The following is a 14,645-nucleotide window of genomic DNA, read 5'->3' on the forward strand; positions in this document are numbered from 1 at the left end:
AACGGAATCTAACCACGCCTGACAAATTTGTACCCTGTAACGTGAGAGACTAAACCATTTAGGCAACTATTTCAAAAGCACTGCGACAGCGACAGCGTTTACTGTTAGTGTAAGTGCTTTACAAAAACATTTGCTTAGATTTTCGTTGTCTCCGAATTAACTGAAGGCTGTTCATTACATTTGCGCATAAACGTAACAATAACATATTTTTCAGTGGTTTAGTCCTAACTCCAAAAATGAAACTTTGATTTACATCTAAAACGAAACTCATAGGAGAACATGGCATTTCTGCGAAATACAGGGTAGAGTGGGGGAAAACGCCCCCTTGGAGTAAAACGCTCCCTCGTTTTACAGTGTCTTTAAAGTCGAAATAGCCTACTACAAGAATAAAGTCGAAATATTTCGAGAATATTACGACTTTAATCTCGTAGTCTTAGATTTTTTTATTTTTTTATTTTTTTATTTAACGTGGCACTAAAACGCCGTCGTAGCCTACTAAAATGATAAATCTTCTGGACACATTTATCTTTTGTTTCACAGAAGAAGAAAAATATACACAGTCCTTAAGGGGGGGGCTTCGAGCGTTGTGTTCATTGGGTTCATTTGCTTGCCCGTACATATAGTTTGTTTTATTAATAAGGCTAAACTAAATAGTCTTAAATGCATTAAACCATATTAAGCATTTTCTTTATAATGGTTTCCTATGGGAAAACGTTTAACGAGCATACATAGTAGGCCTATGCATCATCAAAAAGTTGTATATTAAGTTTGGTATGTCAATATCACTGTCTTGGTACATTAGTACTTAGTACAATCCTGGTAAACTTAATTTAAAAAAAATACCGGCGGGCATCATTTTGCCCATGTGACATCACATGAAAACTACGAATGCCATGCTTATGCCAAGATGTATTCCAAAAACACATTGATGACAGAATAGTGTATCCTCACTTCCTGTTTAAATATTATGAGACATTTTTAAATTATTGTGGGAGCAATGGGCTGTGCTTATATTTTATTTCAAGAGACATACCGTGATTGCCATAATTAAGCCAAATTCCTTTATGAGCTGAATCTGAGATTGTTCATTCTGTTCTCAAGACCTTCCATTTTCTTCCATTGTTCCATTGGTCAAATAGGTTTACACATGGCAGGGTAAGAGAGAGGTGATACTTTGCATGTGGTGGCTTTCACTCTTCCAGGTTATCAGTTTGGCTTGGAACACCATGGAAGAACAGATGGATCTGCCTGTCTTTGCATTTAAAAACTGGAAATTTTGTTACAAACACTGATAACTTATCTTCTGTTTTTTACTTTCTGATGGCTCTTTGTAAGATTTTTATCTTTAGGCTTCTTTTATTGACAGGTTTGTGTCTAGCAGGCGGCACGGTCTCTGACAGCTTTAAAGAATGCAGTCAGTTCTTTTACATGCATACAGCACCCACAGGTATCCGAGGGGGCAATCTGAAGAGGATATGCCAACGCTATGGAGATAAACTATGTTATGCCACACTGTATGACGGCAGTCGTCGACTGGCACTTTATTCGGCTTACACCTTCAAAAAGTCAGATGGACAGAGGAGGATGGACACACCCTGGATGTATGAACCACAGGTAGCATATTACCTTAGTTTCTAAATCTTCTACATCATTTAAACAAAATAGTCTTTATTTGACAACAGAGAAATCACCACATAACACTAATTGGTACTGTCCATATACTTTTATTGTTCTGTCAATATGAGCTTCTATATGGATTTCTTGTTCTTTTTCCCAGCTGGTTTCTGCTGACGAAAGCGGAAGCATGAGAGAGTTGCCCTCTAGTGGTGAAACCGATCAACTGCTTGAGGAGAGCCAGGCTGTGCTAGCAGACTATGTTGATGCAGTGGAGTTTGAGCGTGGCCCACTTAACCCTGACCAGCACCAGGCAGACAACCAAGATAAAGCATCTACCTATACACTCACAAATGTGGTGCCTCAGATCACAGACTTATTAGAGGGTCCTTGGGCCGTGTATATTGATACAGTGCGCCGCCGCCTGAATAACTTCTGTCGTGGTGCTGCCTATGTGGTGACTGGGGTGACTGTATCAGGGGTGACCATCAGAAGAGGAAGAGAGGACCGCATGGCCGTCCCAAAGCACTTGTGGTCCGCTTATTGCTGTCCACGGTTTGATCGAAATTCACCCTATGATGTACGATACATGTTTCCCACTTATGCAGCATATGCTTTGAATGAGATAGTGGGACACAGTGTTACAGAAGTGCCTTTGAAAGCTTTAGAGACCTTCCTGAAAAATCAGACAGGCATGGACAAAAGCGTGAGCATCTTTTTCAAAGACTGTCTCACAGAAAATACACATACCAATAGGAAGTGAATGAAAGCTTCTCAACCCTGTAAAGTGTAAAGCCTTACATATGAAATAATTGTCCGAAAATTGTGTTTATTTTAAATGGAAACGTTTATTGAACCTTTAGAAAAATTATGCAATTTATATATATATATATATATATATGTGTGTGTGTGTGTGTGTAACTGAAACTGAAACTGAGCAAAAAGTTTCATTAGGTTTTGATCATGCTGATATATTTTAGTGTTAAGAAGAATTTGTGAACATTAAATTTAAGCATCTGTGCAATGATAATGAATTCAAGAGCCAGTCAAGAGAATAATGTAAATAAACTAATAAAAAATAATGTCCAGTGGGTGTGGCTTGCAGCAGATGCTGGCAAGAGAGCTAAGGAGATCCAGATTTAGCTTTAGGAAACTAAGTGCTCTATGTCTGTGCTGTAATATTTTTTTTATTTAAATTAAATGCAGTCAGCCAAGACTACACTATACCTGAGAAGAGAATAAAGTCACCTGTCAGACTTTGTCCTACTCTTAGATGATTTCCATATTATCATGCCACACTGCAGAGCATGATGTGACTGTGTCCATGACTTTACATAGCTTATAGCACTGCATTTAAATATCACTTTGTTGATATAGTGTGTATATGAATGTGAATTTAAAGATGTTTTAACTGCTGAAATTGTGAACACAATTCAGTGGTGACTAATCATATAGTTACAGCCTGATCTACTGTTATTGTTGGAAGGTATGTGTAAGAGTATTTGTAATTTTTTACTGAACTGAGTACAATGGTGCAACATGGAAAGATAAGCCAATTAACAGTCCATATAGCATTAGCAGTTTATTGTTCTCATATTTACGTAGATTATTGAGTGTTTCATTCAGATAATCACATGCGATTGTATAACGTTTGTCTTAAAGTAGCATTTAGTTCAATTTAAAGTCACTGTTCTTTTCTATCACATCCTATTCAGGCTCAGGTTGCTGGCTGACCAGAAAACTATATTCACCTTTAAGGAGCCAATGAACATTCCACCAGCAGTGAGCAAATTTACCTTGCTGATTTGCATGTTGATGAGGATAATGGCACACTGAAGTTCGTCTTATCAATTTTGAAGTTTGTATTATTGTAGATCAGACTTTCCGAACATGGTTTTGCATGTACTTTGTACTCTGCATTAGAAATTCAGTGGCTCTCATTTTATTCTCCACCTACCAGTGAAGAGTCAGTCAATTTTAAAAGAGATAAAGACAGTCCATTGGAGACAGTGAAGAAACCAGCCACAGAAAAGGGAGTTTTTTTTCCTGAAATTATTTCTTGTGATACTGTCCTACCTAGGTCAGTCCAAAGAACATTTCACAAAGAAGAAAGACAACAATTTAAACTTTTTAGGACAACATGAATCTCACGGTCTATTGCTGGTCCTGGTTTGGAACCTTGCTGATCCCACTGATGTGTTTGATATTAAGATCACAAGCCGGAGTGGTGGACGACTTCTCCCAAGTAGATCGCTGTAAGGATTTCCTTTATATGGGCACTCCACCACGAGGTTACCTCAGTACTTCCCTAAAAAAGATCTGCCAGCGCTATGTGGACAACCCTCGGTTTGTGACCCTCTACGACCCCAAAAAACACATCCCCATCTATTCAGCATACACCTTTAAGAAATCGGATGGGGAGAAACGGGTAGACATTCCCTGGATGTTTGAACCACAGGTGAGTGTGTGCTAAGAATAACATATTATATTTTCCACAATTATTTTAAGCAGCACAATAGTTTTTAACATTAATAATAATAATAATAAATGTTTTTTGAGCAAATCAGCATATTAGAATGATTTCTGAAAGATCATGTGACACTGAAGACTGGAATAAGGACTGCTGAAAATTCAGATTTGTCATCACAGGAATAAATTACACTTTAAAATATATTGAAATCAACTTTTACTAGCACTTCACAATATTTCTCTTATTTTAATCAAACCAAAGCAGCCTGGGTGAGCATAACAGACTGAAAAACACAATCTACCACCCAAACTTTTGAATGGTTACCTGACTTTGCAATCAATCAATCAATAATATGTTTCAATACTATATATATATATACAGAATTTGAATGTTTCTCTCCTGAAATGTTTGAATGTGATCTGGGTATTGTAATCATTACATTTGACGAGTGTGTTTAATCTTCTTTCTCTTCATGCTTCTGGGAATCTAAATCCATCTTAATCACCTGCATTTCTCATTTTGCACAGCTGGCAACTGAGAAAGGAAGCAGTAACATGGAACCCTTTCCACAGGCTTCCTTAATGCACAAAAACTTTGAAGACACGCAGGCTGTGTTAGAAGACTACGCCGATGTGGTGCAATATGAACGCGGCCAAATGAACCCAGATGAGCATCAGGCAGACCCACTGGACAAAGCTGCCACCTACACATTAACCAATGTAGTTCCCCTGATAAGGGAGTTCAATTTTGGTCCCTGGAGCACACAGGTAGAAGCTACCCGCAAACGGCTGAACAACTATTGTCACGGAAAGGCTTATGTGATCACTGGTGTGACAACATCAGGTAATATGATTCGACGTGATAACCTAGATCGTGTCGCCATCCCAGAATTCATGTGGACAGCCTATTGCTGCACAGATTACGATCACAACGCTCCCTACTCAGAGCGGTACAAGTTTCCGGCGTTCGGCGCCTACGGTCTTAATGATCGTGTGAACAACCACATGGTGGAGGTTCCCATCAAGAATCTGGAGAAGTTTCTCAAGGGCAAAATGGAGGTGGACAAGAACTTCCAGATCTTTTACAGTGACTGTGTGTCAGATGTGTAAAGATTAGAATTGGATAATGAACCAATCCAAGGGGTTCATTTTCATCAGAATTGCAGATATTACATTAAGATTAATATGAAGACATTTGCATTGCATTTGTAATGAATGGTAAAATTTAATGTTTTAATTCATTGAATTAAAGGGATAGTTCACCCAAAAATGAAAATTCTGTCATCATTTACTCACCCTCATGCTGTTCCAAACTTGTATTAGTTTATTTCTTCGGTTGAACATAAAATATATTTTAAAGAATGTGGGTAACTAGTCTCCGTTGACTTCCATAGTTTTTTTTTTCCATACTATGGAAGTCAATGGGAACTAGCATTTGTTTGGTTACGCACATTTTTCAAAATATCTTCTTTTGTGTTCAGCAGAAAAAATAAACTATTTTCATTTTTGCATCAACTATCCCGTTAAGGCATTTAAACCCCCTTCATCACACATTAAAATACATAATGATTTACTTATCTTTTTCTTTGGGAAAAAGTAGTTCAAAGATACATTTTAGAGATTAACAATATATGTGCTAAATATTCCAGCGAGACAACTGAGCTTTATTTCTGGTATGATCTTTACCTTTATTAGATGTTAACATGTTGTTTAACATTCTGAAAAGCTAAAGCACATTTTGGGTAAATGAATGAGATTAAATGTAAACACAACAGTGTGACAGACACCAGTATGCTGTTAACACTTACAAGTCTCATCTGTGAAATAAATGTAAAAATAAAATTCAGTGTCTACTGTACAGTCACATATTTCTGTTCATTTATCAGTTTGTTTTCATGGTTTGATATTCAAATATTACTTTGCTCTTGCTGTGACAGCTTTGAGGCACATGAAAGAAATGAGCATGAATGTCAATGCCATTTTTATTTAGTTATTATTTTATTCAGTGATTGGGTGAAACAGCCACTGTCACTTCTTAGCAGTAAGAGGGAGACAAAGATTGTAGAAAGAGCACCGATCCAAAGAACCAACTGCTGTCCATGAAACCCAACCTTGACTTTGCAATGACTTTTTATCCAAGGGACAGCCGAAGTAATGAGGGTCCATAACAAGCAAATAACTCCCCCATTTACCAGTGCACACACCTAAGATCCCCTTAGAGGAATTGTCCCTGTCTCCTCCCATCATAACTGGCGACCCACGGGTAAGGAAGTGGTCATGAAGATCTTCTACAGTTTGATCAAGCTCCTTGCCATATCGCACATGCAGTATGCGGCAGGGAACATCATAGAGCTGGTCAAGAACAAGACTTGCCTCAAATGTTCCAATCCACTCCCTAGAACCCAGGAATGAATCGGGTTTGTCCCCTATTTCCACCAAAGTTTGTTGTATTTCAGAAAGACTAGGCGGGTGTCTGCGGATCACAGTGAGAGGCTGATTAAGACACAACCATGAAGCCATTGTCTGAATAGTCCTGTATCCACAACCCCAACCTCTGTCATCTTTGCCATCACAACCATAATGATAATAGAGACACTCTCCTGATATTACCGAGCATCTGTCACAGTCTGGAGACGGCTGAGGTAGTCCGTCATGGGCATTCATTACTAATATATCCTTCCGTGTTTCGTTATTGGCTGTTATCGGCGTTTGTCCACAAACTAGTCTACCCCAATCTATACACTCAGTTTTCTGTGTCCCTCTTTTTCCCGTATCTTCCATGTCAGTACGTGTATATCAGCGCCGATAGCTAGCGTTCACATACTAAAAAATACGAATAAACGTCTCATGTGGTCATGACAGCTCTCTCGCACGCGTCCATCTCTGAAACTCTTCCCTGTGGTGTATGAGCTCGTTCTAAAACAGTTCCGCCTCAAATTCGCGATCTTTTCTGTTTTACACACATAAAAGCGTGATAATAATGAACTTTTAATTATCAACGAATATGGTCTATAATAGGGTGACCAGACGTCCCCGTTTTCCGGGGACAGTCCCGGTTTTTGGTGTCCTGTCCCCGGAAATGTCCCCGTTTTACAGCCCGTTCAAAACAACGATTACTTTCACCAACAGAGGGCGCTGCTACTTTAGCCAAGAAGAACTTGGGACTAGAGCAGAACGCTATTATCGTCAATTATCAAAAGAGATACACCGTTATTGGTTTCAAGGTAGTCACATACTAACTATATACATGACATGTTAAAACAAAGTAATACTGTTTGTGTGCACTTTATAACAAGGTAAGGCGGGATTTTTTTTGCACACAGTATTAAACATTCATCTTCATTCAACTTCCGCCGTCACAACTCTGATATGAATAATAATAATATTAATTAATATAATAATAATAAATAAATAAACTAAACAATTACACTTGCAGAAAGCACATACTTTGTGGTCAAAATTATCCTAAAATGCAAAATAAGCCTGATTAGGGGTAGTAAAGATCCATTTCCAAAAATATTTGTTAAATACAGTTTTATTTATCATATGTTCTAATTTTTATTGTTTTATTTTTAGTGTTTTTTTAAGTCATAATTTTGTTATAATCCTGTTTTGATCTGTTTACTATTTGAAATAGATGCTATTTATTTTTCATAGTGTGATTTTTGGAGAATTGTAGTCCTATTAATAAACCAGGGTAAGCTTGATTCTTAAACATCATTGTAATTGCTAATTATGATATTAATATTTGGAAACAAAAACAAAAACAAAAAAAACATACACATATTGTCCCCGTTTTTTAATTTGGTAGATTATCACATGTGAGATTTCAGTGATATTTTGATCACTGAACTAGGCAATGTCCCCGGTTTTCATTTCAGAAATCTGGTCACCAGTCTATAAACACAGCTCTGGGTGTTGTAGAACTAATAAGTAGGCCTACTGTTGACACCCCTGACATTTAAATTTAAACAGTTTGGATAAAAGATAAACTAAAATTAGGCTAGATGTAGGCCTATGAAACTACAGATAAAAAACAGGAACGCTCCGTAGGTTTTATAAATTTAAATTGTTTAAATTGTTATTTTCTCCCAATTTATTTACGATAAAGGCTAAATCTATATCAGCCGCTTTTCCACCATCTGGGCGGCAGAACGGTTTGTAGGCGTAAACCTTTCCGAACCGAACCGAACCGAAACATTCCTCACCGTAGGGGCCAACTTTAAACCGTTCGTCCCACGGGCGGAAAAGTCTTTGTGTTGCAAATGTGAATCTTTAATGTATTATGAACAACCATTCAGCAATTACACTGAAACAGCTTCGGACATCACTGAAAGTAAAAGCCTAAGTGAGTGAAATGTGGAAACAGTAAATGCTGAGTTCTTTTGGTAAAGGATTGATGGCCTGATCCAAACATGTAAACGACTTAATGAATGATTAATTAAAAGAACTGGTTAATAAGTTTATATATTTGTTCGTGATTCGATTTTCAGTTCCGTGTGGTTGTTATGCAGCTCATTGAAAGACGCTGTGCATGATCTTTTTCTCGTCACATTCACAACTCGGCTAAAATATTTCTTCTGCTGTGCCGCTGTGTAGCCTATATTTAGTGCTGATTTCCAACGGACAGTATACGTGCATGTCATATTGTTGTTAGTTTTCTCTTTTAATTCTTTAAAGCACTGGCTGTTATTTATCAGGTAGCTGCAGATAAATTATTGAAATTCGTCTTGCATGTTTAACAAAAAACCTCATCCCCTAAGTATCCCCTAAAACAGGCACCATTACATTGCCACAAGTGTTTGGAGCGATATCGTCAGTGCGTCAGCAGGGGGAGCCAGTGCTTTTGGAGATATATCCTTAGATCTATTCCACTCTGGCTTTGGAGAGCACAGCTTGCTTTGGTCAGTGCTATGAATAAGGTAAGCTATGTTCTGTTACACACTTTTATTTATTGATTATGCAATAAATGCCAACCTTGTGATCGACATTATGTGCATTGCATTTGTTGTATTGTAATGCATCATGTTACAACTACTGAACTGATTGTTTAAAGATCACGTGTCTTGAATAATTCTTTGGGAAATAATATATTTGACATTTTGATTGTTCCCCTTGTTGTGTGTTCTGTCGCTATCTTAAAAAAATTGATTGGCGCTTACAGTCTTTTTGTTTCTCGAAGTTGTTTCCTTATGGACAGAAACACAAATTCAGACTGCATCCTCCTATGTCAATTTCCCATACACATGAAGATAAACAAAAACCTATGCAACCAGAGAAACAACACTGGCAGAAGTAATATCACTCTGCTAATAAAGGTCCCAAAGCAGATACAAACCCCAAAATATCTCTGGATAGACTGGATGCCATTGTCAGGGAAAAGAAAACCACCTGTATGAGTATAAACAAAGGGTTTGGTAAACAGTTTTCGACCCATTATGTAGGATTAGTTCTTGCATATTGCTATATGAGGCTTTTGCATGAGATGGCTTTTTGTTCTTTTAATCATTAAATTAAATGACTTGTTTTACATCGAAATGTCCTGTGCATTTACCATAAAAGCATACTGTGAAATGATAGAAAATAGAAGCTGTACAATCCAAACCAAATATTTATTTTTTAAATAAAATGCAGGGATTAAGGTATCATTATTAATGTTAAATCATCTATTTAACATTTTCTGTGAAGTAAAAAAAATAATTCCCCCAATAAATATATATTATGGTTTATTAACAGTTGGCTTTGGTGGATGGATAAGAGCCATTAAACTGAAAGGGATGTAAACCATTACTAAAACAAGGTCAAAAACACAGCAGGTATAATAAAAATACAGAAAAACATCAGCATGCACAAAACAGATCACAAGGTCAAAGAATAGACTACGATAAACAATGCATGATAAGGGATATGTGAATGCTGGCCTGAAATTGAATGTTTTGTCTTGAGATAGACAAAAGATGAACACTTAAGATCAGACAGAAATCTGGAGATGGAAGACATTCCAAAGCTATCCTAAATATCAAGCCTCTGATGCAAAATACAGTGATTAGAATGGAAAGAATAAAACCCTGTACCTAAAGAGGTCACACGGTTTGTGAGTGTGTAGTTATGATTGATGCTGGACACAAGACTGTATGGATAACTGTAGGTGAGTGGAGGCAGGCAGTGTCACACTGAATTGCACAGTTATTGCATCCAACTTTTTCTTGTTGAATCCTTTTCTGAGATTTTATTGAGAATAATTATGTGTACACTCTATTGTTTAAACATTGCATGCAAATAGTGTACAGGAATTACTAACTTAAGTGTTGCCACTTTTTGAAAAATGTTTGTTGCCAAAACCTTACTAATCACACAGGTTTAACATTTTCGTTGATGTGTAATTGTGAACATTTAAGTAATATTATGTAAGACACTTGTGACTGCATTATTGGCTTCTCTGTTAGCTTCAGCAGTTGTTTAGGTACTTCTGTCTTCATTCATGAAATGACCTCAAGATTTCTTTTTGTCTATTGGCAGGCTGTTGGTCATTCTCTGAATGGTTTAACTGTGAGTTTGGCATAGTGAAATGATTAGCATGTATCTGCTGTATAAGACTGGTCAACAGTCAGAACAAGGAGTACTGATCTAACAACAATAACTATGTCAGTGGTAGCGGATTACACGCAAGCCTATTAACTCATTTTAAAATGTACACTATGTGACTTTATGCACAGCATGTTTTTGACTAATGCTCATTTGCACTAAATGAAAGCTTTGGGGGAAAAAATGTCCAGAGACTATTTGACATTTGCAGGAGCAAACTAATTTATAGCATTTTTTTGGATATAATCAGCATAGCTGTACAAAAGGCAAATAATATGCATTGGGGGAAAAAATTGTTAAGCTGGTGAAAGATGGTTGTTTGATGTCATGTGAAATGACACTGAAATTTATTGAATATACATTTTGATTGAATGAAGAAAAATAATGATTTAATTCTGAAATAAAGATTGTCATTCACTTGTGTTGAAGTGCCAAAGATAATGAAGATTTCTATTTCTATTGTTTCTGCTGGCCAAAGCTAGAAATATCCTTATATGGCAGTCTATCATTGTAAAGTGCAGATTTTATCAGTAAATGAAGCTCTTTCCAGTCTATTAAAATCCCAACACCTCCCAAAGAGCAGTATGATATTTATAGCTGAAGATGAAGGGGTGGGTAGCGGGGTCCAGGGCGAGAGGAAAGGGTCTTCCTGAAACAATCAGTCAGGTTGTTTAGAGCAGTAGGGCCACCAGCAGGCTGTGTGTGGGAGAACACTGCCAAATAATCTGCAGGTTTCCTCTTTAGGCCTGCAGACCCTTATCTTGAAACAGAGTTAGAGCTTCACTTTGCAATACATCTCTATGTAAATTAAAGCCAGCTGAATTTTCAGCAGCCATTACTCTTAAATGTCACATGATCCTTCAGATATAATTCTAATATGTTGATTTGGTGCTCAATTATCAATTATTATTCATAGTTTTTATTATTATTGCTGCTTAATATTTTTGAGGAAACCGTACTACATTTTTTTCAAGATTCTTTGGTCAATAGAAAGTTCAAAAGAACAGCATTCATTTTATATAATCGTTTGAAACATTATAAATGTCTTTACAGTCACTTTTCATCAATGTAACGTGACTTCGCTTAATGTAAAACTATTAATTTCTTTTCTCTTCTTTACCCCAATCTGTGGTGAGAGTGAATGGTTGTATATCACAAAAAATTTTAAGCAGTAAAAGCGGTTTTCAACGTTGTAAACGTTTATTGAACACCAAATCAGCATATTATAATGATTTCTGAAGGATCATGTGACACTAAAAACTGGAGTAATGGCAGCTGAAAATTCAACTTTGCCATCACAGGAATAAATTATATTTTTAAATATATGAAAACAGAAAATGGTTATTTTAAATTGTAAGAATATTTCATAATATTACTGTTTTATTGTATTTTTTTATCAGTTTACTGCATTTATTTGACCAAAAATAAGTTACAAATTATTACCATTTGAAATAACATTTTTATTTTATTTTATTTTAATATATTTTAAAATGTGATTTATTCCTAAAATGGCAACGCTGAATTTTCAGCAGATTTTACACCAGTCTTTAGTGTCAATCTCTTGGATTACCCTTTTGCATGTGTTTCCTGCCTCGTTGCTTGTTTGGATTGTTGCCTGTGTATTGACCTGTTGCCTGTATTTTGGATTACGTTTCTGGATTGTCCCAATAAAAGCTGCGTTTGGATCTCCAACCTTTCAAGTCTAGGAGCAGTACGTAACAGTGTGTTTATATACCGTACATACCATGTATACCCTATGGAGTATAAAGAGAATCACTAACAGGGCAAACAATCTGAAAGGAAGCTTTACCCATTGAACTCACGATTATTCATTCTGGAAGCCTCTTATTCAGAAACAATAACTTCCGACAGGCCACCTTAGTGGCTCCGACCTCCCCGTCCCCTATTCTTTTATGTAAGTTTCCTGTCTTGTGGCGCGCCACTGGACCTCAAACAAGGAGCCTGATCTGGCTCTCTTTCCATTCAGGAATCAAGACAGTCATTCTCTATTTACTATGCAGATCTCCCTCTTATTCTCACTCGCTCTCTCTCCTCATCTCTGCATCACCAGCTTCTGGCTGTCTTTGTTTACAAGTATAAAGGGGAGGGTGTCCTTGGGTCTTCCTCCCACACATAACCCCTGTCTTTTTTTTAATCATCCCAATTTCAATGACAGGGTCCAAGCCTCGGAGTCACTATGCCGAGACTCCCCCGCCCTCGCCCCCTCCCCAGCCATCACACATGTTCCACAGCACGTACCTTGTCTCTCTTTGCTCTCAGTTTGGCTCAAGCAGAGCAAACAGTAGTTTGATCAAACAAGGCGACAAATGATTTGGAAACATTTAGAGCCATGACAACAAACATGGTGTCTGTAGGCAATACAGAACTTGTCTACGTGTGTGCAAACACCTTATTATTGTGGTGTTTACTAAAACAGAGGAAATAATATACAGCGATATCCAAACTGTTTTTCTAGTTTTGTGAGCTGCAGAGGCATGACATCTAACACAGAGAGTCTAAGCGATACAGAACTGGGGTGTGTGTGTGCGTAAACAACTTATAATTCTGATGAAACAGATTAAATATTATTCAGTGATTGTGTCTAATATCTCTTGCAAACAGGTAAAGATATTAGAAGTAAATATAGAGCGATAGATATTAAAAGTAAAACAGCAAAGAGGTTTGTGGTGATTATATTTTATAAACAAGAAAAAAATATATCTGCAGAAGCATTTAAGCAGAGAGATTTTTTTATTGATTATCCTTAGAACTGAGAGGAGTTGGGCCTCATGAGTACATGTATACTTGGAAATAAATACATTGTACAACTGTTGCCCAAACAACCTCTATTCTGTCATCCTTCAACAAACAGACCTGCCTGAAAGAGCACGTGAAGTATACAACTGCACGTAAAAAATGTAACTTACTCAAGACTCACTACTGAAACTGACACGTAATTCAGCCTAGTATTTTTGGCTGTAAGTATTCTTGACAAAAAAAAAAGCCACACAAGTAAGCTTTGTGCCTTAGACAAAACCCATAGAGATTCTCTCTTGTGAATGCCCTCTAGAGATGTATAGATAATTTTTATTGATCCCTGAGGGTCAATTCAGCAGCTTTGAACTCCGTACACTCTTTGCCTTCTCAGTGACCCAGTATGTTTTCCTGGATAGACTCACTTTACCTTCCTGGATTACACTATTCTGTGCCAATTACATTTAAACACATTTGACGTAATATTCCTAATGCTTTTTGTCAATTTACCAGACAATATAAAGTAGTTCTGGTACATTTTCTCCTTGATTTTAGATTACACTTCAAGAGCCTGGGTAAGAGTTATTGAAAGGCTATACAAAGTTCATCCATTAGTTCAACTCCAAATGGTATCCGGAACAATTTCCAGAGATTCACAATTTGGTCTACAAATAAAGTTCACTCTTAAATATCAAGGTTTTAAAAATGGTTTTTCACAGCGATGCCATAAAAGAACCATTTTGGGTTCCCCACAGAACCTTTCATTGAATAGTTCTTAAAAAAAATAATAATAATTTCTTAGTGTAAGGAACATTTTAATTATCTAAAGAACCTTTTTCCACTACAAAGAACCTTTTATGGAATGGAAAGTTTCCATGAATGTTAAAGGGTCTTCATGGAACCATAGATGCAGACAAAGAACCTTTACGTTCCTCTAGTATTCGTGGAGAGTAATGAAAGTAAACAGATTTCACGATTCATGGTGGAGGGTGATGTTTAAGTTCCCCTACTTAATTAATATAAATATAAGAAATAAGGGTGGGTGTGGTGGGGAGATGCTGGAATATGCTGCTTATAAAGTGACAGATATATCCTTAAGATGTGAATGACAGGATTAGATGAACCAAATGTATAACATAACTTGTAACTTAATTTTAAAGTTGCAAAATAACCTCTAAATGTTGTTTTTATCTGAAAGTTACCTATTTATACTACTTGTTTTT

At 36.8% G+C, this 14,645-nt stretch overlaps 3 protein-coding genes across 3 annotated transcripts; 2 read left to right on the forward strand and 1 right to left on the reverse strand.

The window, feature by feature from the left end:
* Positions 1–1,147: 1,147 nt before the first annotated feature.
* Positions 1,148–2,377, forward strand: LOC107753981 (endonuclease domain-containing 1 protein-like). The gene is made up of 3 exons (XM_016570276.1): positions 1,148–1,155; positions 1,239–1,614; positions 1,778–2,377. The coding sequence occupies exons 1-3, from the start codon at positions 1,148–1,150 to the stop codon at positions 2,375–2,377; spliced, it is 984 nt and encodes a 327-aa protein (XP_016425762.1).
* A 1,377-nt stretch (positions 2,378–3,754) lies between these two features.
* LOC107753995 (endonuclease domain-containing 1 protein-like) lies at positions 3,755–5,193 on the forward strand. The gene is made up of 2 exons (XM_016570293.1): positions 3,755–4,072; positions 4,612–5,193. Exons 1-2 carry the CDS (start codon positions 3,755–3,757, stop codon positions 5,191–5,193), a joined length of 900 nt encoding a protein of 299 aa, XP_016425779.1.
* An 862-nt stretch (positions 5,194–6,055) lies between these two features.
* On the reverse strand, positions 6,056–7,066 carry LOC107753996 (ufm1-specific protease 1-like). The gene has a single exon (XM_016570294.1). The coding sequence runs from the start codon at positions 6,862–6,864 to the stop codon at positions 6,112–6,114; it is 753 nt and encodes a 250-aa protein (XP_016425780.1). The 5' UTR covers positions 6,865–7,066; the 3' UTR covers positions 6,056–6,111.
* Between the last annotated feature and the right edge of the window lie 7,579 nt (positions 7,067–14,645).

Source organism: Sinocyclocheilus rhinocerous, unplaced genomic scaffold (assembly GCF_001515625.1).
Source record: "Sinocyclocheilus rhinocerous isolate Xijiao unplaced genomic scaffold, SAMN03320098_v1.1 scaffold831, whole genome shotgun sequence".
Classification (NCBI taxonomy): Eukaryota; Metazoa; Chordata; class Actinopteri; order Cypriniformes; family Cyprinidae; genus Sinocyclocheilus; species Sinocyclocheilus rhinocerous.